The sequence below is a fragment of the Rhea americana genome, unplaced genomic scaffold (assembly GCF_003343005.1).
Source record: "Rhea americana isolate MKP2758 unplaced genomic scaffold, rheAme1 scaffold_26, whole genome shotgun sequence".
NCBI lineage: Eukaryota > Metazoa > Chordata > Aves > Rheiformes > Rheidae > Rhea > Rhea americana.
In genome coordinates this window covers 3,383,557-3,409,277 of record NW_028186379.1, presented here as the reverse complement: position 1 = coordinate 3,409,277, position 25,721 = coordinate 3,383,557, and the positions used below count along the sequence as shown (strand labels likewise).

Sequence of the window (25,721 nt, the reverse complement as noted above, 5' to 3'; positions counted from 1 at the left end):
GGATCCCGCCGTCGGTGCCACGGGGCTGGGAATGCCGCGTCTCCCACGCACGGGGCTTTTAACTGGTTCTGGTATGACGAGCGACCTGAAAAACGTGAAGAAGCAGCTCCGGGGAGGGAGGGAGGTGGAGGTCGGTGTGTCCGACCAGATCTGAGAACACCGCTGAAGCTCACACCAAGCACTCCGTGAGCCCACTGCAAAGAGGTTGTATCTGAAGCCCCAACATGCTGTATTGAAGCCCGGACGCCTGAAAAGCCAATTACTCTTCCAGTCCATGAGGGCCAGGTCGGGGCAGTTCCTAAAAGTGGGTCTGAGAAGTGTGTCCTGTCCCGTGGCCGGCAGAGAGGGACAGGGGTGTTGGGGRCTGTCRTGTTTTTTGCCTCCTGAAGCAAAAYTGGTGAGACTTTCCCCCAGCGCACCGCACAAAGATGTGCCAGGGAACAGGTTAAGTAAGACACGGAGTTTCTACAGTATTTTTTCTAGTGGTCTTTTCCTCATGGTTAAAGAGAACTAGTGGTTCCCGGTTAAGGTGGCAATCTCGAGGAAAGAGAGATGGAAATTAGGAACTGTTTTCTGTATTTGCTGACTAGATTTAGAGTTAATTTGGGTAGTTTCATTGAATGATGATAAGCTAATTTTAAATTGAGTTCAATGTATTCAATAATTCAGTTATTTTTCACTATAATTCATCAGCTGTTCTTTGAACTACGTAGTGTTCGAAGGAGGAATGATGACCCTGTTTTTACTGCCTGTGATGTGAGCCAAAAAGCAGTTTCACTTTGGCAGTTGAAGGGCCGTCCAAGAAGAGCCAGGTCTAGTTAATGCTAATCTCAGTCAGATTTAAGCCATGGTCTCAAAACTCTTGGATGGGTTTTCCTGTCTGACTAGTTAGAGCCTAAAGAGCTAGCAATGCYACAGCTTATGGAAGCCCAAATTGAAACCCCAGGTCTGAACATCTGAGGCTTTGCAGTTGTTCATATCTAAATCCGGACCATAAACCTGCAGCAGAGGTCTACCTCTAAGCCAATCTTGTTCTTTATGACAGTATTCGAACCACAGCGTATTTTTAGATGTAATTTACTCTGGCASCCTAGCTCACAACTGTATCAGTCTAGTTTTATACCGCTGTAAAATGAGAGTGCAACACTAATGAATCCGAATGTGTATTACTCTATTCTATTAGAATCACATTATTCATAATAATGTCTATTATTATTTACTTAAATAGACTAAGCTGGTTAGAAGTTTTTCAAGTTAGATCTTGATCTGTAGATGCCCTGTATTTCTTTTCACTTGAAATTAGGTGGTAATTTGGAYCAGAGTACCTACTAATTGTAAAGCACTTCCAGGTACTGTAAAATGATTCTGGCCAAACTGCACACTTGCATACGTTGTTTACTAATAAACCAGAGTTTAAGATGTAGGGTAAATGCTATGAGATATACTTAGCTACTTAGAAATTTTCCTTAGAAATTCACAAGACGAGTTCTGTTGTGCTTTGCACTGAAGCAATGAACAGCATTAGTACAGTTTCTTTTTATATGAAGATTACCGAGTTCTGATAAAAGTAAAGTAGAGACCACTGGCTGTGCACTGCCTTGATAGCCCAGGATCCCACTTCCTGTCCTGGAAAGTGATGCTGTGGACCTACCTCACCGGACCCCAGCTTCTAACATAGTCCACATCCTTTACATGCCTTCAAAACTGAATGCTTTGTGCTACTTTTCAGAAGGTAAATGCGTAAAACTGTATTTCTTTCAATACTCTGCAGTAAAGCATATCCCGTTAGTAAGTCAGATAGATACTGTGTTTTGCCCCATTTATTCTGAGTAGCMGTTCTGACACAGCCAGGGTCTCTGGGTCACAGAGCATTAAAAACTTGTCCAAATGTGYTAGAAAGTTGTTCTTCCACATCAAAACTCATCCTTTGGTGTACCTTTCTCTAACAGAGTGCTTCTGCTGCCATCAGTTTGCCCAGCTAACTATTGACACCCTCCTGGGACAGTGGACCTGAGATGGCTTGACTTTTATGACATGGTCGTGTCTGAAAAGAAGCTTCTCTCTTGGTCTTGAGTGTCACACAATATGTATCTAGGCAAACACAAACACAAAGTATCTAAAAAGGGGTTTTAAGTTTCATTACAAAAACACAGCTTCCCCTTGAGTGCTGTTGGGAGTTGAATCTCAATGAGACATTTGCTTGAAGACGAGTGGGAGTCCTGTCAGTAGTGACTTTGCCTTGTCAGAATTGCACTCYCTTTCATTGTTGCTTTTGACAATTTCTTACTTTTCACAAATTGGATTAAACTGCTATTTCTTGTATCAGTCACAGCCCTGACTTTTTGAAATGCCAATTTGTGATGGACAGTCTGTGAGACTACTCCAAATTACAGGAAAGGTATTCCCTATACCACTAGTCTTTCTCATATTTCTGAAGATTGTATATCTATATCGCAAGCCTATGCCAATCTCCATGGCAACTAAGTACTTGCCACCSAGACTGTGTATTCAAGTGCAGTTATTTTCAATTCTTTTCCAATTAAGATTCCAAAACAGCCTTATCTTCTTGCTATAACCATAATTCTAACAACAAAGCATTGTAGGATGATGGTGGAAAATATAAGTGGTTATACTGAATGTTCCTGGTTGGAAACTGGCTGGTTAGTAAAAGGACTGCATCAGATCTTCACTTTTTTATTAATTATCTTTAGATCTTCTGCCTGAAAATACAAATACTTCCTAAGTCATGAGAGTATCCTTTTCCTCATCCTTCTGAAAACAGAAGAAATTTGCCCATGTGTATTTATGAAATAATAGCATTCTGATTACAGAAAATCAGTTAAACAAAGACAACATTTGTTAATTACTATGTTTAAAATATCTAAAAATTTGGTTTATCTATATAAGAAATATATTAACATGAAATATTATAGATTGCAAGGAATGATTATGCTTGTGCTAATTTTATTCCCAAAAGTGAATCTACCGTATTCATTTATTTGTATTTGTTATTAAAGCATTCAGATTATTGATTCTATTAAAGAATGAACAGCTTTGTGTTTGTATAGTGTCTAGCATGATTGGGCCTCAATCCATGAATAGGAACTCTTGACTATGATGATAATAAACACAGCAATATTAAAATTATGTCCCTGACATCAACTCCTCTTGCAGCAGAACAAGTTCAGTGGCCTCTGTAATAATAACCACTGTTATTACAATAAACAATAACCACTGTAAAACCTGTATGATGATTTGCTTGGCAATACAAAGATGTTGGAATAATGATAAGCCAGATTTTTCCAACTAGTTTTCACAGACTTACAGACTTACTTTCGCAGAGGCAAACTTGACCCCCTTGAAACCAAAATGACACACAGTTAGATGTAAATGTTTTTTGTGATAATCCTTTATTTCCATTAAGAAGTTCTTACTAGTAGTGATTAAATGAATAAGGCAAACTAAATAAATGCTACCTAGGAAACAAAAAACCTTTTAAAACGCATTTTCACATGTAAGCAAAGCAGATACATAGGCACATTTTTATGTCTGTATAAGACGTGTTTGAGGATCTTTTCCGGAAAAGGTGTATCTTCATGACAGTATGATGTGTCCCGTGTCTTTTGAGCTAAGAGTAGTAAATGAGAAAACACTTTTAATGCATTTCATGATGCATTAAACCCACTTTTTGGATCATTTTCTTACATTTGTGAGATTTTTTTTTTCACAAGACTATGATTTTCATATGAAGAGATTCTGAGAGGATAAATAGGAAGTGTTTCTGATTCTTAAATKCTTGAGATGTCAAAAAACCTTTTCATTTACACTAGTTTTGATAGAAGTTGTTTCAATACTATAGGTGAAATCTTGATCCTATAGAACACCGAGGAGCCATGGGCCACAGCTGGCAGTTAAACATTTATAAAAATGCCATAATGGGTTGGATCAGTGACCCATCCAGCTAGATTGTATCAATACCTGGAGATGTAAAAGAAATAGCAAAAAATAGCAGAGATAATCTGCCCAGCTCAGATAACCTACCCAGGATCCTCATTTGTCTGTGATTTATTTTCATCAGAAAAATGAACCTGTACAAACTTTATAAGGAGAATGCACTCTCTTAAATATATCTATACTTGCTTTCATTATGCATGTAGCTGTCCATCTCTTTCCTGCACAAGACTGATATGTTGGCTTCATTCACTAAGATCCTAGGCAGGCAGTCCACAGGTAAACTAATCTGTGCAGATGAGTTATTTTTAGTTTACTCTTAAAAGTTTTGCATTTGAGTTTGTTTTCTATTACAAGAGAAACTGTGGAAACTGGGGTGCTTGAATGACCTGCTATACCCCTTCCTGCTTTGTTCTGTGCCACTCATGTTCATTTGTCCACCTCCCTAGGGTTCTTTCCTGCTTACCTAACTTCTCAGATAAATCATCTAATCATCTTTTCAATTTCTCTTTCTGTGCCTTCTGGACCATTTCTATTTGAGCTCTGTGTTTTTGAGGCAGCCAGAACAGAATACAATATCCCAGAATACAGCAAAACATTCCTATTTTTGTATTTTTATTTTCATAATGTCATTCCCATATTTTCACTTTCTATTCTAGTTCTGGACATCGTAATGCTTTCTTTGCTTCTTTAGAAGTGAAGTGAAATGTTAAATTGCCTTCCTGAAGATTTAGGTGTAGATCACAATTTGTAGTGTCAAAAAAAGTAACCAGTTGCACCAGTGATTCCAGTGTCTCCGTCATTTGATCTCATGCAGGTGCCTACAACAAGAATATGACTCCAGTCTACCTACTGCTAGTGTCATCATCTGTTTCCATGATGAAGCCTGGTCTACTCTCCTCAGAACAATACACAGCATTATGGACACAACCTCGAAGGCATCCCTCAAGGATATCATCCTAGTAGATGATCTCAGTCAGCAAGGTAGCCCTTGTTTCCCTGTATGTGAGATCTGCTTTCTAAGCTACACAGAGGAAACTGTCCTCTTCTRTGAAGTGCATGAGGAGAGTAAAAAGCAAAGAGGACCCTCAGGAAGACAGCTAAGTATAGACATGATCTGGCTGCCAAATTTCACCCTTCATCTCTAGGATTCAGCTTAGCCTTTTAGCTTTGAAATGTTTCTTTTTCCTATCACTTCCGATCACTCTGAGCTTTCTTACTTTAAAATAAGATCAGAGTAGGYAAATCTTAGCCTTTCCACTGGACCAGATCTGCTGTAATAATTTCCAGACTTGAAGTTTGGCTTAGTCATGCAGTGGAAAACTTTGCATTGCTAAAGTAATCCTAAGCACTTCAGAGAGCCAAACACCTGTAGTTTCTCACTGTGACCTTGGTCTTTTATGAGATCCTGAAAGTCTCYGCCTTTTGCTTAAAACAGGAGAGAAGGATATTCAGTTTCCCACAGGAATACCTTTACACCTAGTGAATCTCAGTCTCCATTAATCTGTAATTCTCTTTGACATAGCTCTTCTATGCTGCTGTGGGAATACTTAGAACATGGTTTGCTTAGCCACTTAAGACGAATGACTCCAAAATATATTACCAACAAGCAAGTATCTTCTACTTGTTCTGCTTCTATTACCTGCTGTGTTTCTGTAACAGCCTGAATCAAAGTTAAAATGATAGTAAGTAACTATTCTGTTTATGACAGGGTCCCTGAAGTCGGCCCTGAGTGAGTATATCTCTAAGCTGGATCGTGTGAAACTGATACGGAGCAACAAGAGACTTGGAGTCATCCGAGGTCGGATGCTAGGAGCTGCACGGGCTACTGGGGACGTGCTTGTCTTCATGGATTCCCACTGTGAGTGTCAGAAGGGATGGCTGGAACCTCTCCTAGCCAGGCTGTCCAGCAACAGGTAAATATCCTTGTGACCTCTGAGCTCTCTGCATTGCTAATTCTTGCTAAAAAAAAGGAYGTACTTGGAAGGGTTTGAGTATCTTTTTTTTATCCTCACTTGGTTACCTTCTTCTTTCTGGCTGCATTGCTTTTGTTTTCTGCTTTCACTGCACATACATCACATTGGTGCTTGGGAAGCAGGATAGGTCATACAATTGACTACTGTCATTTCACACCCAATATGGTATGTATCCAGATAATGTTAGAACTGTAGGATAGCTTCCTGGTGGTAATAATTAAACAAATTTGCAATCTCAGGCTGTCTGCAAATTGACAAATGTCCACCAGAGAAACTACTGCAACAACCCATTATTTGCTGTACTTTTTAGTTGTCTCAGTCATGAAGCCGAAGATTAAATGAGACAATTTTCTTAACTACTTTGTCTTCCTGAGCTAGCTTGCCTACATATCAAAGTTACCTGTACAGTTTTTGTTCCATGGAAAAATAGAATACTTTCTGGACAACCTGGACAGTTCTATCTAACCTCAGGTATTTTCACTGACACCAAACTCACATTTTCCTAGTCTGTCATGTTTCAGTAGGTGTTTGGGCCTGCTGTCCTGCACAGCTGAGCTCATGTGTGCGCTCCCCAAGTCCTTCAAAGAGATTAAATCACTGAAAATGTTTCAAGAACTACATGTAAGCAAATCCTTTATTAAAAGGGCTTTTGTGAAAGAAACATTTGTACGTTAACTTGTCTCTCATAAGTCATAAGCTGCTTGGGAAAAAATGAATATTTGTTTGAAGGGGTAAAAGAAAACGTATGTATCTTTAAAGCTCTTACTAGGTTGTTAAATAGTCATACTAAAGACCTTCAAAGGCAATGGAACAAGCAGCTTTTATGACTGATTGTGTTTGCTTATAAATGAATTAATTTGAGCTCTTAGAAGTGATTACATCATTTAGATGAAAACATTAAACTACTGCAAACAAGTGGAATGCTGCCCTAAGATGTCTCTTCCCCTGGAGGGCTTACCTGCCCGTTCATTCCTCCGGGAGGGCAGAATTTAATACTGAATTAGATAATGCCTAGTAGTGGACTAATGGAAAAAGTTGGAAGGATATTTGGATAATAATATGGGCTAAGTCATCCCTTTCTGTATGCTATATCAGGCCCCATGTCTAAATCTGGAAGCTTTGTCACTGCTAGTGTGGTGAGCCTATGACATTCTCCAGTGCACAGGAGAGACATGCTCTAAGGCATTCTGGCAGTTTCCCTCACTGTCCCTCTTTCCCCAGCTGAAAAATGGTGATAGTAACACTGACCTGATAAGGAAGTTAATTCATTATKTTTCCTAAATTGCTTGAAATGCTTGCGTGGAGATCACTATGGAAATGTAAGCATTAGCGTAGTCAACTTGGCTTCATTTAGCAGCTGAGGAGCTGTTAAATTGAATCATGTCCACTTCCTTAGACTACCCAAATGAGGAGAGTACAGTGAAAAAAGGCTTACAGTGATTGGTGAAATACCCATCACTCCTCTTTATGTACCAGTCAAGCTGCCACTCAAACACTTTTGCTGGAGAGACAGGATGGGAAAACACTTAATCACCTAGAGCAAGTGAGTCATTAGCTGGCGAGAAAAAACACAGCCCTTCCAAAGCTCAAACCTTTGCAGTACTGGTGAGATATTTTAACTCTGAAAACTGTGATCAAAGCCAATTTTCTAGACTCCTAAGCAGGTCTAACACTATTATTATGACTTTCTTGAAAGTAAAGCTCGGAAATGCTTGCCCAGACTGAGACCTCACTCTGCACTGAACATACCCACAGGAAGAGAGAGACCCCCAGTACTGAGTAGTGTGTAACAAGCACACACGAGACCAACAGTGGAAAAAATGTCCCAATTTTCATAGAATTATAGAATTAGTAAGGTTGGAAGGGGCCTCTGGAGATTATCTAGTCCAACCCTCAAACAGGTGGCCCGTACRGGGATCGAACCCATGACCTTGGCATTATTAGCTCCATGCTCTAACTGACAGAAAGGTATTTAAGTTACTTTTCCAAGGTGACAGAGATGTCTGTCACAGAGTGGGAAGCAGATAGAACATTTCTGAGTTGCTATTCAGTACTATAAAGAACAAGCTTGAATGTTTCTACTGAAACAGTTATAACCCAAATCTGTGCAGAGCTGACCAGTTTAGTACTAGCAAACAAGGTAAGCACTTTTGGTTCAGATGTTAGTTCACAAAACACAACAGTTTAAATTTCAGATCATTTTCTTTTTATCCAGAATTCACCCATCTGTATTGTCAATGTATCTAGAATTTAGATAGTAGTTCAGTAGGTTTTTGTCATCCTTAATTCAAAATCGTTTATTCAAATCTTAAGTCATTGAATTTTGGCTAARCAGTTATTATCAGGTATTTGACTGCTTTTGGTGATATTTCATCTCTTTATGTGATAGTTTTATTTGCTAACTTAATCAAAATTACTCAAAAGGTAYTAAGTCTTTCTAAAATCATTACTTGTGCATTTATAGACATTGAGACTAGTTTAGGAGGCATTCTATGAAGCATACCTAACCGGTTGAGTGGGATGCTGTACATCACCTTGGTATGCCCCCTAGAGAACGATTCAGTGGTTTGTAAAGCATTTCTTGACATTTCAGTTGTTCAAGGACAAGTAACATAGGCACCTAGACAACATTAGAAAACTAACTGACATGCYCCTTCTATCATTTCATTTAACAACTCTTTGTGTTCCAGGCTAACTCCAAGTGAGCAGCATGGTGCATAGTAATGKAGCTATGCAATTATTGATCATCTTTTGTAGGATTTGCCTTTTCCAGGGGACTGTGAAAGGCAGTTGCTGTTTTGTATTCAGTCCAAAGGTAGTGTAAGGCAGAGGGGGCATATACTGACGTAAGTCATGAAGCCTTGAGAAGGTTATTTCTTTAACCTAAAAATAGTGACCAACATGCTGAAGTGTGTGGCTCTATTATTGCAGCAGGCTCATTTTTAATAAAAAAATCTGAACTGTAGTTCCTGAGAAAACTGCTTGGAGACAAAATGATCATTGATTATATCCTTGAAAAGAAATTCTACCATTAAAATGCATGGTCATAACTGTGGCAAAGAGATGGCTTGCAAGGAGATAGCTTACCCTCAGGACCTTTCCCATGGTCCTTGTTGCAAGGATTATTTCCCTCTGGGCTGGTGCACTGTGTACATCACTGCTCAAATATTGCTTTATGAAGCTGAGGTCTATGATATTATTAAAAGAAGCCAATCTAGTTTCTAAAATCAAAGTGCCTTCACTTAGCCCCACAATTCTAGGTCACTAATCTTTAATGCAAATGCTGTTAAATGGAATAGGAAATGATCATAGCAACAGAAAGCTATCTCATCAGCTATTTGCTTCTGTTGAGTCAATGGGTACCTTTGCTTGTAGATGCAGGCATAGATGCAGAATTCTACCGTTCAAAATATTTTGAGTGGTGTTAGTTTTATGGCAATAATATTGAAGTAGAGTTATTTCACACTAGAGTCGAACAGTTCCTACACCTCTTCATCTGACTCTTCACTTCTCTTTTGCTCATACCCCAGCTTTTCAAGCTACCAGATACATAAGCAGAAAAGCAATATGCTTTCTACCTTCTCACAGGCCCAGGGGAGTATGATGTTGTCCCTCCAGAGCCCAGACAACCTCAGCATCTGAGCATCCATGCTACTCTCCTTATTTTGAAAATTTTCTGTACGCCATATATAACAACCTTCTTCCTGGGACTTTTCTTTTCTGCCTGATCTTTTTATGTCCTCGATTTGTCAATAATACTCATTTCAAATTCAGTTAGCTAATGTTCTGCACTTACATGATACGATATCTGAAGATATGCTATCTCTTTATAATCTTTCACAGCTGATCAGTATCAGCAGGTGACCTATTTTCAAGAAGTCGAGGTAAAGAAACTGAAGAAGAGAAGCTAAAGACAAAAGTAAACATTGCTGCCAAAAGTAGGAACAGCTAGCATTTAGGCATGGTTCATGGCACAATCCTGACGGTCCAATTTAAAAAGCTATTAGTAGATCCTGCAGATTCCAGCAGCCCTAGAAATAAGTCCAGTGGGGACCTTTGAGTATTTTGATACCTCACATAAAAATTGGAATATAAAAGATATGTTCAAAATAATTTTCTTAAAGTAAAATATTCCCTTAGAACTCTACCTAGCAGAGATTTGAAATATATATTTAGTGTTTAGCATGTGAGTAGTGGTATCTATTAAAGACTGTTCATACACCTTAATTTAGTCAGGAATTAGTCTGTAAGGCTATGTTTAAGTAATCCTCTAGGCCATAGCTTTACCATTCCTGATCACAACATCTTCTCTTTTTATTAACTCAATTAATTTGTATTAATTTCAGATGTTCTGCAGCATTGCTTCCCTGAAAATCTCAGCCAGCAAGGCAATTTCAGTGAAAATGCAACATGCAATGGAGCCAGCTTGGGTTCTCTGTTACTTGCCAAAGCTTTGACTGTGTGCAGAGCCAGAGAACTCAGAATGTGTCTGGATGTCTGAGATGTATTATTCTCACAAGGAAAGATTCACTCCAAAATGGTTGAAGAAAATAGAGTATTTTTATATTTGTTTTTGTTGTTCCTCCTTGTACAAAGGAGGACTTAATGAGATTAAAATCTCCCTTCCCAGCAAAACAAAGTGTAAATCAACAAAAAGCACTTTCCAAAAAAGTGTATCTAAAATTTCAAAACAGAGTATTAATTAACTTTTCCTCTTCTCATGTTACTTATTCTAAAAATAAGAAAGAACATAATGTCCATAGTGCATATAAAGGGTCATGGGAAGACATTTCATTTTCAGCTGTATTTGATTGAGACATCCCAAAGCAGGAAATTCTTGTTTGGGTTGCTCTTTTTCATGGAATTGTGACCTTTTGTAGATCTTGTGTGTTCCAAGCATTTGAAATATTCACAAATTAGTATTACCAGAGTCAAATGGTTCAAAGCTTTGCTGCCAGTTGTATTTGAGTTTCCTGTTTTTTTCTTTCCTAGAATTCCACAGAGCAAAATTAGCACTAGTTTGCCAGGGAGTGTTTCATTTCAAAGTGCCGAGAAGCTGCTTGTCTGTTTGCCAGTTACACGGTTAAAAACAAAAAGAATAGCTAAGAACATCTTCCAACTTTCARTAAATTACCTTCTGCTGCAAATTTGCATTTCAAATCATGCAAATATCATATCCATCACTGAACATACAGAAAACAGATATTTTATAAAGGAAGCCTTAATATCAAAAGATATGTAAAGTACCACTTGATTAAGATAAAAATTGGATATTGACCAGTTTCCACAAAAGGTGAAGTTTCTGAATTCCTCTATTTCAGATCAGAAAGACACTCACAATATCTGAAGTTTAAAAAGGCATGGCTGTACTGGTTTCAGAATCCTGCTGCTGCTAAACAATTTTATACAGCCTTGCTTTCGCTACTGCCTACACATTAGCTAAGAGATTAGGTGATGAAAGACTGCAGAATTCCTAAGCTGCTGCAGAATGCTCATGAGCTGGGGAGACTGGGGATGTATGTTTGTAGGTAGTTTGCGTAAGTGTTCGGTCTCCATCTGAATCCAGGACATCGCTGCAGGTATTTTTCTTCAAAAGCAGTGAAGACTCATGCACAATAAAAAGCAAAGCAAAAATATACATTAAAAATTAAGGATCATTTCAGCAAGAACTACTGCTGTAGTGTTTACTCTTGTGAGCAATTGCACTGATGCTAAAAGTGTCACTGGAGTTTGGAGTTTTATAGTGGCAACAAATGTATAGCAGACCCAAAAGGACAGAGTTTAAATGTCTGGATATGAAAAGGTAGGAGCTAATGTGTCACCTGATCCTGGATATATCTGAACATAACTCTGAGTATCCCTATTGTCTCCATCTGAGCTATCCTGGAAATAAGCACATGGTTTAGTCCTCATTGCCAAGGTTTTTCAGATGGTTTAGTCTACATTGCCTCCTCTGGCTTCCACTCAAACACCTCCTCCTAATCTTTCCCCCTCTTCTGTGAAAATTCTAAAACAACCTATCATGGAATCATTAGTTCCTCAGTCCTAGCTGGATGAGACTGGATAGACCAACAGCAGTAGATTAGCTTACATTTCAGCAAATAGCAACAAACTAAGGTGGGAAGTAATGAGCTCCAAGCAAGCTCCTAACCAGACAGTTTCCAGAGATGTCTATGCTGGAAGATGCAGCTCAATGTAGATAGTCCAGTTATAGTGATTTTTGCTGAAGTTCAGTCATATAAAATCCATTCAATTTGTTAGCCTCAGGTGGATTTTACTCAGCATATCAAAGAAAAAGTACTGCCTATGTGAGTTAAAACCTAAGTAAGTCTATCAGGACAGTACTTTTTAGTAACTTCTAGAAATATTAGGTCCTTTTCCCTGCTGTTTTCAGTGAATAAAGGTTAAATACAGCTTTTGTTAGAAAGATTCCTGTAGGCTTGAGTTTGAGAAGGTTGCTCGTATAATAGATACAAAACTATATCATAGGGTATCGTCAAGAGAATCAGAGAATTTTAACTTTATGATTTTTAGCATCATTTCATTCTTTTTTTTTCTTGAGTTCTGTGGAATAACAACAGCAAATCACTGCCTTAATATATATGCCTATAAATGTTACAGTTGACCATAAAATTGTCTCATCTATTTCTAAATCCAGTGCATATTTCTAAGCACTCCCATTATTACATATTATAAAGGCTGATTTTATACCTGAATGGAGAAAAATAATCACTTTGTTTTAAAATTTTCTGCCTTTAGCTTGTAATAGGGCAGTCTGTCTGCTCTTACTAGGAAACAAAAGAATAATTGTGTCATTTTAGCTATATCATCTGTATATTTCAAATATATTTCATACAGTTCACTGAAGAGCAGTAGACTCTTTTCCTTCACTAGGCTCTAAAATTCTCTTTCAGGAAATGGCAACTGCGATAGAACAAAGTTTTGAGTTCCCCAACACACCCTGTCATTGAAAAAAAATTACTATAATTATTGTAAAGACACAGAAGACAAGTCAGAGTTGCATGAACATCACCCTGAGCTGCCAGTTTCCACAGCTGGTGCTGGTCTTTGCCACAGAAAAGGACAAATAACTCAGTTGAAGACTTCTGAGATGATGTCCATAGTGCATTGATTGTAGTGTGTTTAAATGTACTACATTGACTGTGGTATGTTTATCTCAAGAGTGATCTCTGACCAACATATATAAGCCTTTAAAAGAGGGGACAAAACAGTTTTTCTACCCCCAAATGGACCATTTCTTCTCTATATGTAACAAAAAGTTACTTTTTAGGAAAAGAGCCACTCTAGAATAACTTCCTATGTGTATACTCTTGCTCTAGAGTAAGAGTAGTTTTTTTCCAGTGTAATTAATCCCTAGTAATTGTTACTGATTTTTTTCCAAAATGTCTTTTCTCTTTGGCAATCCCCACACAGAGACCAAAGGCTATACTTTGTGCATAACAGAGCAGAAAAGGATAATACTGCTCTTCAAAGCATTTTATTTCCTGCAGTCCCTAATACTATTTCATCTGTCCTCTGAAAATGTCCAAAAGTGATCTGTTATTGATCTGGAAACACAGAAGACTGGTAGCTCTTCTGAATTACCAGTAATTCCAGGATGTACAAGGACACTATGAAATACCATGATGTGTTTGCTGTAGGGAAATGCAGAATACCTCTTCTCAGATCCATCACAATTTAACTGAAGGTAGAAATGATTTGAAGGATTGCTATTCACATTTTGATGGCTCTGTTCTGACTCGTAAAAGTAGATCTCACACTGCGACAGTGCATTTGCAAGAACAGTTTAAATGTGATAAAAGAGAATACAAAGAGAGACTTTTATAAAGTCAGTGATAAAAGTTTTTGCAAAACAAGTAGAAGAACAAAATAAGGATAAATGCACTGTTCATTGGCCTAACGAGACAGGTGCATCAAGTGGTGTGGAACATCTAGAGCAAAATCAAAGGTTGGTGAGCTATATAGGACCAAAGTCATCTTCTGCAATGGACTTGGCATCCATATGGAGCCTATAACTAGGCTGATGCCTCTATATGAAATAAGAATTCTGATGGTGAACTCATAGTAAAATCCTGAATAGCTCTAAAATGGCAATGCAGTTTATAGGTTGTCAGTAAATTAGCAATCCTTGGAATCCTTCCTCACTACAGGCTTTGCATTCCTGTGTGCTCGCTGAGCATCAGGCTTCTCTCAGCAGTGAAAATGAGAGTATTCAATATCTACAGGAGTGCTTGTACTTGACAGGATCAAAAGTGAGAGTTAGTGTTTTCTAACACAGTGGTGAACTTGATCTGTGCTTTGGCTTTTAAAATAAATGATACTGTCTTTTTCAGAAATAGTGTCGTCTCCCCTATCATAGATGTCATAGACTGGAAGACTTTTCAGTACTATCACTCTGTGGGTCTACATCGAGGTGTTTTTGATTGGAAACTAGATTTCCATTGGGAACCAGTGCCAGATCATGAAGAGAAGGTACGACAGTCTCCCATCAGCCCTATCAGGTAACACTTCATCAGCTAGTGTCCTTCCACTCAGCTCAACAGTACAACTGTAAATCTGGGTCATCTTCCAGCTAACTGACAAAAGATGTGGTTACTTGCATTTGCTTGGTTAATGTTTTTTGAAGGGATAGGGTTTTGTTTATATTGAGTTTATTTGACTTTAGTAATCATTCTAATTACTTTTCAGTTATAATTCCATTGTGTCAAATATTTTCCAGGCATTGAGACAACTAATATTGACAAGACATGCTAATGAGGCTTGGAGCAAAAGTAGAAGATGGACCATACAGAATTTTAAAATGTGTCTTAATCATTATCTGCTAGTGTATTGTTTTGGATATACAGTTATGTAGCATTTCCCACYGTTCTGAGCTTTATTCAACAGTTCATGTCTTGTCTCTCTTCCCCAGGCAAATCCTAGAATTCAATTCCAGATGTTCTTTCTTTTGGTTAGATAATCATTTCACTCAAGTTTATATGAAATAACATTCAATCATTCTGTAATACTATCTCCATCACAGAAATGGTGAGATTTTCATCCTCCTTAACTCTCTATCCAAAACAGAAGGTGTTCAGTTCTGAACTGTTTTCTGCACAGGAGTCCTGTGGTTGCTGGCGCAGTAGTGGCCATGGATCGACACTACTTTCAAAACACTGGAGCTTATGATTCTGACATGACCTTGTGGGGAGCAGAAAATCTAGAGCTGTCTATAAGGGTAAGAACAGTAAATAAAACGTCAGGCGCTGGTAACTGTTGGGGTTTTAAGGCACTTGAATATAAAGGAGAGAAGAAATTTAGAACAGCAATTAGGTGCAAAACTTTTGGGGAAGCGGAGAATATCACTTCCCTCACAGAATTCTGTGTCTACACTCCTTGGTCTGACATGATCATACAAGAATTGTAGCATCATGTCAGGAGAATGAAGTTTTACTGGCTATGACAATCTGCCTGAGGACAGAGTCACTGGTTTTGGCACCTTCTGAAAGTTGCCTGTTCCATTTTGTGCACGCAGCATGCACCAAAATAGTAAATGCTTTTATTTCTTACCAAACATGTAGTTTTAATATCAAATGGTTCATATTAAATCATTTTCATTAAATTGTGCTGAATAAAAAAAATAAATGATACTAAAAAGCAATGAAAACTTCAAACACAAAGGTTACAGAATCTCTGCTGATCCATGGAGAAGGCAGATACACTCTCAAGTCTCTTCACTATACTGCACTGTTCATGCACATAAAAATCTAAAAGCACATGAATGGCCATATGGGGTCAAACCAAAGGTCTGTCTTGCTCAGGATCTTCTCTGTGTTATCTACCCCATGGCAGTTGCTGGGGGACAGTGTATGAGGAAGTGCATAATGATGCTCCTTCTGTTTCCAGCAATGCGTGAATTAGGATTTCCCAAGTCTATAGCTTTGTTAAACCAGAAAAGAAGGATTTGAGGGAAGAGAGGAGGAGGAGCTTCTCATTTTTAGATGCTTTTAAACTGAGTATAAATATTCAGCCACTGCCCGGAGCAGAATTTGACTCAGTGAGTTAATGACTGCTTCATTTTGCGTTCTGTAAATTGCTGGCCTGTTATTCCTTGCTGCTAGTTGTGTTTTACCAGCTGTATACAAGACAGACAAGGGCAATCTCTTTTTGTGCCTTCACCTGTGTTTCAGACTTGGCTCTGTGGTGGCTCTGTGGAAATCGTTCCATGCTCCCGTGTTGGCCATGTCTATCGAAATCACTTTCCACATACTTTCTCCTATGAAGAGGCCATTGTGAGGAACAAAATCCGAATAGCGGAGACCTGGCTGGGTTCTTTTAAAGAAAATTTCTACAACCATAACACAGTGGCTTTCTTAATCAGCAAGGTAAAGACATCTGCAGCGGTCTGTTTCTGAGAAGTGTATATGGATGAAGGTAGAGGAGGTGGAAATGGGTGGGAGGGAGTCTGTATACGGTCAAACATTCATCATAAATGGTGCTGGGGAGAAATTTTCCTTTTTATAAAACTTTCCAGTGAGAGAGCTGTTAGGTTAGCAAAGAAACAGAGAAACCTGTGCYGCAGGGTTGTTTGCTGAAGCTGTCAAATCTCACACGTTGAATATCACTCCTCTACCACATGACTTCTTCTTCAGATTGCCCAACAGAACCTGATTTATTTTCCACTGCTGGTATGCGGGGGGAAGTAGCCCATCCTGCATGCAACCCAGTAGTACTGCATGCTCAAAAGATCCTCTTAGAAGATTCATTCTTCATTGCTGAAGTGTCTTCGTCATGTGATTCAAGTAATATTCACTGGCATGTGGCAAGCTGTGTTGTCCTTCCTGTTGGAAAGGAATATATCTGAGTGGTCTGGTGACAAGTACTGTGATTTCTTCCTAAACTGACAGAAGTCCAGAAGCAGCTACCTGTAACTCAGGAAGTAGCATCTCACCAAAATCACTATTTAGAAGTTACTTTTTTGTTAGAAGCATCACATAGACAGCAGTCCAGCCTCCAGGGATTCAGATGACCAACAGTCCGTACACTAACTCTGTTCAGCAGCCAGGCATATGATTCATACAGCTACACTTGAACCACCTTCAGGCTACACATCACCTAACAGCTGCAGAACCAGTCACATTGCTTTTAAGCTGCTTTGTAATCTGTAGCAGATCAGGATCGGTCCAAAGACTGGATATCTGATATGTTAAAAACTAGTGGATGTTTGTTTATTTGGAGTTAGGCAGCAAGGCTGTTAACAGTGCTACAATTTGCAGGAATTCTCTGGCTCCAATACCTTTTGTGGTAACAATATCCTCTTCCATAAGGCAATGGACAAACAAAAAAAAAAGTAATTCATCTTGTTCATTTAACAATGCCATGCTTTTAAAGAGAAAAGATTCACTGAAAACAGTGAGGCAGAACACAGGTAGGTACTGGGCAAAGTTTCCCATTCAGTTTTGTTCCACATTTCAGTCCTAAATGTCCCAGTCATTGCAGTGCATCATCTGAGAGAGCCAAAATCCAGAAGGAGCTAAGTTCACAGTTCAGTGTGGCTCCTCTCCTGACCTCCTCAGTCTCCACCAGTAAATCTACCTCTCCAGTCAGCCCCCTATGCTAATCCTAGTGTCTTAGACAGTCACATTCATTTTTTTTTAATTCTATTTTCACTTTTTTAAAAAGCTTTTCTCTCCTTGTTTATGTTGTAGGTTTGAAAGGAGAATGCCAGGCCAAGTCTATTAAGATGGGTAGTTAGTTCCTTAATTGATTTGGTAATTTCCTGAAGGCAGTTCTTGTCATCTCAGTAGCAATTTTACGAATTAAAAAAATACAGCCTTCATTGTTGCAGTTTACTAGCTGTAAGTGCCATGACCTTTTTCCTGAGAATTTATTCTACCTAGAATACTTTTATTACTCATAAATACGATGCTCTTTCAAATGATGAATTTTACAATCTTTATTTTCAGCTTACCAATAACATAAAAGACCCTTTTCTCTGTTTCTTTCTTTCACGGCCTATTTTTCAGTATGTCAGTACAGTGGGATGTTATTCAAAAGACACGAGCAAGCAATGACATTATTACGGCTCAGCTACCATTGCTGCAGATTGGCCCTGCAGGGATTTATTGCACTGAAAGGGTGAATGGAGCCACCTATTGACCACTACAGAAATTTTTGTGAGCTAGTTGAACACTGACATCACCCAGTACTGAAAATAAAAAAATGACCTTCCTTTAGATTGCTTCATAAATATCCCCATTTTATGATCTGAATTGCATCCGGCACAGGAGATGCCTGTGTTGTGAGCGTTAATACAGATGAATAAGGCTCTTCACAGCTCTTTATTATTTCAACCACTATTTCTGTTTCTCCTTTTTTGTGTGGTTTATTTAATTTACAAGAACAGTTTCCTCTCAGATTGCTTTACAGAAATAATGACTTTCTTTAGATTATTTACACTTTTTATTCAGCCTCAAATGTAGATTGTAACTGCTATGACAAAATGAGACTTATTACTATAGCCTTCTTTAGCCAAAGTAAATCTCATTAAACACACCTCTTTTTACAGGAAGCATTTTACTCCTGCTTTGTTCCAAAGAAACCTCTTGGGGCCAGGTTTGTGTGGTRCTGAATTGCTGAACTTTGTTGTTATGCTTATTGAATCCAGGACTGACATTAACATTAATCTATGAGCTTCTCTGTAACATACTGCACCTGGTGAGATTTGCCTGGGCAGCTTAGAGGGGGCAGCAAATAGTGCCACATGGCGTGATTGATTCCTAGCTTTAGAAACTGATATCTTGCCCCTGATGTCCATGGCCTTTTATTTGTCAGTGTTTTCCAGGCACACTGCTAAAGCCATTTTTTATTTCCTGTGGCTGCAGAAAAATGGCTGGTTTGAGGAAAAGTTAGTTATAGGCAATTCCTTTCTTATGCTACCAATTTTAATTTCTGACATAGGAATTGGGACTAGTGTCCTGGCATGAGAAACTGCGTTTTAGAAATGCAAAGGAGGAGATCTATTGCTGGCAAAAAGAAAAAGGTGAAAAAAGCTCTTAAGGATGGTGATGTTCTTTTAGTATCTGGGCACTGAGAGATTCAGAAAAGTGTTTTGTGTGGTTTTGACACTTACCTTCTTTAGGTGGTTTTCAGAATCCTGCTAGGCATTTTTAGATGCTGAATAGCTTTAAATATTCAGGCCCCTAGTCCTCCAAAGTGCAGATGCCCATATCTACAGGAAGGGTTGAAGACACTTGCCTTTTTCAGAACAGACTTGCTATCAGGAAGAATAGGAGTTGGGATTATGTGTAGATAATTTAATAAAACATAGAAATCATAGAAATGTTTTTATACCTCTATTGTCACAAAACATACTAACGTAACTATATTTAGCAACTGTCAGATAATAATCTAATAGGCTTTTTGTTGGGCCAAATACTGTCTTCATTTACATCCTGTGATCATGGAGGACTGTCAGTAACTGAGGAATTTGGACTGTTAAATGCCAGGAAATTCAATTTTAATCAATGAGACAAATTCTGTACTGAGTTACAAGCTAATAGAATCTTACTAATTACAGTGCAGCTGGTATCAAACTTGCCCTGATGACAAGGATTGACTTATCTTGCAGGATTACACTAATTTTTAAATGAAATGTTTATTTCCACAGTTTCAGCTACTTCTGAAACATTTACCTCTCTTACACTTTGAGACTAAATGCTCTTGTAGCACAARGTTGAGCATGTACAGCTAGTCCCTCCCCGCTGCATAACCATGTGAGATATATGTCAGTATCTGTAACATGCAGAATAGAAGAGGTAGCAGAAGTAATTCCTGTGTAGTGATTTCTAGCATCTCTAACACAAATACACTGGTAACCTTGTTCATTGCCCTATGCTTTCACTAAGGCAGAGAAGCCAGATTGCAGTGAGCGCCTTCAGCTGCAGAAGAGACTGGGCTGTAGAAATTTCCATTGGTTTATATCAAATGTGTACCCTGAACTCTCCCAAGCTGAAGACACACTRAAATTCTCTGGCAAGGTAAGAGAAAATGCATTATAAAGAGTGATCAGTGTTTCTGCATTGTTCAAAGATTGCTGTATTGCCTGCATGTAACAGGTATACTCTAAGCATATAGTAAGAGGCTGTTCCTGCTTCAGAAAGTTTATCATACAAACAGCCAGCACAACAAGGATGGGAGGAGAGGGAGACGGGAGTCAAACAGCTGGTCCAAATTCTCACATAAACCTTGCATTCCAGCTGGGAGCAGGATCTAGACCATCTGACTCAGTTTGGTGCCACTGATCAGAGGATCCCAGTCTCAGTTTTTTTAGGTACTGTTAGTATAAGACAAAGAACTGTTTGCCTCATGCAAATAGCAGTAGCTGAGATGAGCTCCGTGTTGACCCATATGCATAAAGAGAAAGRAGCATTTCTCAGCTCCATACTTCCACCAAGTGTGGACGTGGTAGTAATAGGAGTTCCTTGGCAGAGTGTGTCTAGGATATGATATTCTCAACTTTTTTTTGACATATAAGTTGAAAATTATCACCCATTAAAATACAATTTTATTCCTTGGGAATTTCCCCCCAACAAGGCAATAAGGTCCACTGATTAAATCACACCTTAATATCAGATTTTACCATCTCCTTTTACTATTTTTTCTGTTCCTTATTATGAAGTTTTGAGAGATTTCTTTTAACCATCATGATAGTTCAGATAAGAAGTGGGTATCTCTAACTCAACCAAAGCCTACTGAGTAAAGTTGACCTTTAGTGGGACTCTCCTGTGTATATCAGATCACTTTGCAAGATCAATGTGCAAAATCTAGTTCAAAAGAAAGATGCTATGGCCTAAATTATAAGCAAAAACATATTGTAAAAGCCACAAAATATTAGCTGAAGCATTGGGGGGGTGATTGTATCTGACTGAGCTTTGTTTCAGTAAAAACATTTATTTACAGCTTTACAATACTGGTGTTGGCTCCTGTGCAAATTACAGACCTGGAAGGACCATTGAAGAAGGCTCTATTGAACTTTCCCCTTGCAGTGACAGTCTCACCCAGGTACTGCACATTTTAAGTRTATGAATACTGCCTCAGATCTAGGGAATCATTTAGGAAGATGGTCCCTCCAATATGTAAATGGTTTGATTGACATTAGTGGAAATACTGATGTGTTCAAAATTAGGCATATTCTAAAGCAATGATTCCCCACCTTTCTGTAGCTGAGCCTCATTTGAAAAATGACGTGTTCCATGGCTTGCTGAGGCCAGATCCCAACACTTTGTTACAGCAAACATCATTAAGTTCCTGTTTATTAGTGTATTTGGTAATGTCTGGAGAACATAAATCCTGGGAGTAAAAAATATATCTTAATTCTGGAATAACAGGGATGGGCTTTCCCATATTCTAGTGCCTAAATTGCAAAGATAGAAGGGGACTTCAGATAGAGTCCTAAGCTGSCGTTAGACCAGCAAATTCATGCACTGAGAGAAACTGAGTCAGTATGACCTGACTACAAATACTTATTCAAAGTCCAAGCAAGTTTTGCTGGCCACACTGAGCTCAGGGTGAGTTGCAGCTTCATTTCTAACTGCAATATATGCAGGCACTGTCAGAAACACTCATCAATTCAAGTATTTGTTAAAACAGAACATGAATTTACTTTATACACAGTTACAATCCATAAAGCCTTTCCTCAGAAAAATAGTCTTCAGTTTTGCCAGACTTGTATATGGGAGGATTGCTTTGCAAGATTGGGCCTGTTGGGTCTTCTTTATTCATGTCTGAGTTACATCTTAACAAATATGAACAGGAAACTATTCTGGGAATGAGCATTTAAAAATGTATTGGGATGTCCTTCAAACTCTGTTCAAACAAACCCTTCCTTTTCCAGCACTTTGAATACAACAGCATGAAGGAAATCCGGCTTGGTTCTGTTCCGCTGTTTTGCTTTGATGTCAGACAYGGGAAAGTTATCCCTCAGAACTGTGCAAAGGAGACAGACAACAGCCAGCAGCACTGGGATGTCCAGGAGGTTAGTAATGACTCTACTGTGAAGGGAGGACAGCTGAGAGTGACTGTGGGATCATTGGGTGATCCACAGGATTCATTTGTGGAGATGGGATACTTGAAGGGCAGGTTTCCTCTTCTGTATCATTTGTACCCAGGAAATTTAGAATGCTGTTTGCCCATTTACACTGTGTGTGCAAAATAAATATGGTTTAAAAATATGAATTACAGAAATGCTATATAAATTCACATGCCCTTGATTCAACCATTTAGCTTASTTAGGAATAGAATCAGAATGAATCAGTGGTTGTTAAAGTAAGAGGACAGATCCTTGCCCACTTCTTTTGGATAGAGGAAGAGTCTGGGAATATTGACCTTGCCCACATGAGAACACTTTGGGGCAGCAGAAACTATGAAATTCCTCCTGTATTGTAAGAGAAGAGCAAACCTCCTGTTAGAGGAATACAGTATTATTCCGTGGGCCTCACCTAGCAGAGCAGGAGTTCCTCCACAAGACTGAAAAAGTGTAACAGTAGGACAGCCCAAGAAAACATCAGTTCCTGTAGTGGCAGGGATGCTGCAATCTTCAGGTACAGTTGCTACTGAATATTGTTTTAATTCCTAAGAGAGGTACAGGTCCTTATGAAATTTTGCAGCCTGTAATACTGTAATTGATACTTATAAAAACATTTACATGTTTTTATCATTTACAAAACAATTTTACATTTACAAAAACAAGCAATAACATTAGAAAAGAGATTTATAAGTTCTGCAGATGCCATTCCTGTCAACTTCAAAGGGAATTATGTGTACTTACCACCACATGGGTTCAAAGCTAAACCTGGCCCCCACTTTAAAGCAATAATTAATAAACCTTGAACAACCAGTCATTACTGATGACCTATTGTACTTAAAAAATTATTAGAAACATGGCCTAGTTTTTACTGCAAACCCCTTATATTTTGTTTTTTTTTTCCCTTCTCTCATTTTATAGAATGGAATGATTGTCCATGTCCTTTCTGGCAAATGCATAGAGGCAGTGAAGAGTGAAGATGGAAAGGACTTGTTTTTGTGTGCGTGTAACAAGAATGCAAATCAGCTGTGGCARTTTGAACGTTCTCATGTGCTGGAGCAGAGATGACTGACAGGTCTCTGAGGAGATCAAGTCTCCAAAATTTAGCATTACTTCTTCCAGGGATTTAAGATGACACATTTCCTGTATGGAAAGATGTTTGCATCTGTTCTAGTTTGCGGGGAAGTTAGGAAGGTGTCTCCTTAGAAAGCCTGGCTGAAATATTTGCTGCAGGTTCCTCGTTTATTCAACTCTAGCTAAAATTACCACTCATTCTGTGAAGCAGGGAATAAAGATACTGTGAGTGTCAACAGATTCTCAGCTCTACTATTGGTGAAGATAGTAAGTTTGCCCTTTGAAGGAAACATGAAAAACTGGCTGCTAGACAGCATGTCTTTAGCATATTTTGTGACTTCTGAGGAAATGGGAAAACAAATGTTTGTGAAACTTTTTCTCAGAGGAAGTCAGCCAAATCAGGATGAGTGTTTAGGCTTATTGGACTGTGCACTTGACTCATTAAAAAAAAGTAGGTTTTGTGTGCATGAAAGTAGTAGACATTTTCATGTGTAATAGTTAAAACATTGTATTCCAACTACCATGAGATTGTGACTTCCCAGGCAATACCAGTAGTCCTCACCCTTTGGCATGCCCTTCCTTAAATCCTTTGTTCTTGGTCTAAATTGGGTGGGAGAATAAGACTAAATCATTAGCAACTTAGCATTTTTTAGTTTTCATGAAGTTTAAGAACCACTCTTTGGGAAACTTCTGGGAATATGTGAAGACTGAACTAGATTAGAGAGAAGAGTACCAGCTTCCCTGTTAATTTTGAAATGGAAAGTTTCGGTGGCATCTATTGGCTTTCATAAAGCTTTGGGATGAGCCAGTTACTACTCCAGTGACAAAGTTCTCTCTGAAAAGAACAAATGAAGGGAAACAACAGGCTTCAACAATGGTACCTAGGAAGGAAAATACTGATGCTTGCTTCTGCTTGTTTGCTGCCTGCTACCTTGATTAAGTCTATCGCGCTGTCAGTTCTAGCTGAGAAGATGCTGTAAGTTCTTGCTGTCATGAGTCTTCAAGGTGATACCCCAAAGAAAGTAACATGCATAACTTTCTAAACTCTCTTTTTCTATGGAGTGTGCATCCCCTCTGAGCTCCTGCAGAAGTGAATGAGAGTTCGTGTTATGTAATGATGTTGGTCTCAGACAGTCTGCATTAGCAAAACAAACTTGTATCAGTATTTTATTAGGGGATTTTCAATTCTGGAATTAAAAAACATAATGATGACACTTCTAAGACCAGAACTCGAGCCTGATAAGATAGAATAACAAAGATTTGGAAGTTTTCCCACTTGTCAGCTCCACACCTGCTTTAAAGTATAAAGCAGTCATAGTCACAGATATTTATTAAAGAGAAAGGGCATCATTGATGAAAACTATTTCTTTTTTCCAAGACACAGAAAGAAAATTGTTTTTTGTAAAATGTAGAACAAATTGTTTGAGCTTTAGACCAAGGGAGGAATAATAGATTATTCTGCTCAGAGTGTTCAGTCACCAGCTCTTGGTAAATCATGATAAATTTATTTCTGCCATATAGAATTAGTTAAAACAGAAGACATGAATGTTATTAAGTGTTCTGTTGTTGAAAAAAATTCCCAGTGCATTCCCTGTTTGGTTTGAATGGTACAGATTCCACACCATGTTCAGTCATCATTCCGATCATCCTAATTAGCCCTTACTCTTTATTTGTCATTGATGTAACAGAATCTCATACCATTTGCTGCTGTATCATTTAAGATTCCCTGTGAAGTTCTTGAAATTCTTCAATTTTCATCTGAAAGGATGTTAGGAACTTTTTCCAGGCCACCACATGATCTGTGATCCCTGGTCATTGCCCATATCCAGGGCAAAGAAGAAAATAGAGAATTTCTAAAAGTTGCATAAAAACTAACTGAAATGTTGTTTTAATCAAATGTGATTCATTTTTTAAATTATAAGTATGCCAGATTTTTAATTATGTATTATTTATTATACTTTGGACTGTACACTGGGAATATTATTCCTTCAGCATTTAGCTTAATGTTCAAAAAATGTTTATGCAAATATGTTAATTGATCACAAGTTGGATTTATCACAGAATAGGAAAAGTTTGAAATAAAATTTAACAGATGTGGACATCCTAATCTTATACTGCTTTTTGAGATACTGATGAAAACCTAGAAAATAAGGATTGCTGTAGATACATGCATAATAAAAAAACGTGTTACATAAAGCTCTCCCAACAATAAAATGATAATATAGGGGTTTTTCAATAACATCTTAGAATAATTGCTATTATACTTGTTACCTTTAGTGTCAGTAAATGTGTGTTTGGTTTCCAAAAGAAGTAAACTCCAGAGCCCAGGCAAGAAAGGAACTGCAGTGTGGTCCAGGAGGCCACCTTATGGGGACAAGCAGGGGACAAAGATTGTGGACCACACCATGGAGCACACTTCCCTCTAATATAAATATAACCAGCTATGACACAAGAAAACAAAGGGAAAACATCTATCTCCTGTTTCTCCTAGTTTCTTTCCTGTATGTCCTTTAAATTGGTTCTTTAGTTATAAAAATGCTGTTTCCCCAGTGTCCATTTTGTCCCTGTAATTAGATCCATGACCAAGGCCCTCTGCCTCATGCGATTGTTCAGGAAGGAATAAATGGTCTCTGCTA

General features: G+C 38.4%; 1 protein-coding gene across 2 annotated transcripts in view; it reads left to right on the top strand.

The window, feature by feature from the left end:
* The window catches only part of GALNT15 (polypeptide N-acetylgalactosaminyltransferase 15), a 27,308-nt gene extending 2,027 nt beyond the window's left edge, over window positions 1-25,281 (top strand). For both annotated transcript variants that reach the window (XM_085307516.1, XM_085307515.1), the window contains 9 exons: window positions 4,769-4,935; window positions 5,663-5,867; window positions 14,282-14,449; window positions 15,048-15,165; window positions 16,118-16,312; window positions 19,835-19,966; window positions 20,889-20,990; window positions 21,823-21,963; window positions 22,933-25,281. In XM_085307516.1, coding sequence (XP_085163642.1) covers window positions 4,769-4,935; window positions 5,663-5,867; window positions 14,282-14,449; window positions 15,048-15,165; window positions 16,118-16,312; window positions 19,835-19,966; window positions 20,889-20,990; window positions 21,823-21,963; window positions 22,933-23,079 — 1,375 coding nt within the window. In that variant the 3' untranslated portion in view covers window positions 23,080-25,281. The remainder of the gene's footprint in view (window positions 1-4,768; window positions 4,936-5,662; window positions 5,868-14,281; window positions 14,450-15,047; window positions 15,166-16,117; window positions 16,313-19,834; window positions 19,967-20,888; window positions 20,991-21,822; window positions 21,964-22,932) is intronic.
* Window positions 25,282-25,721: the final 440 nt, after the last annotated feature.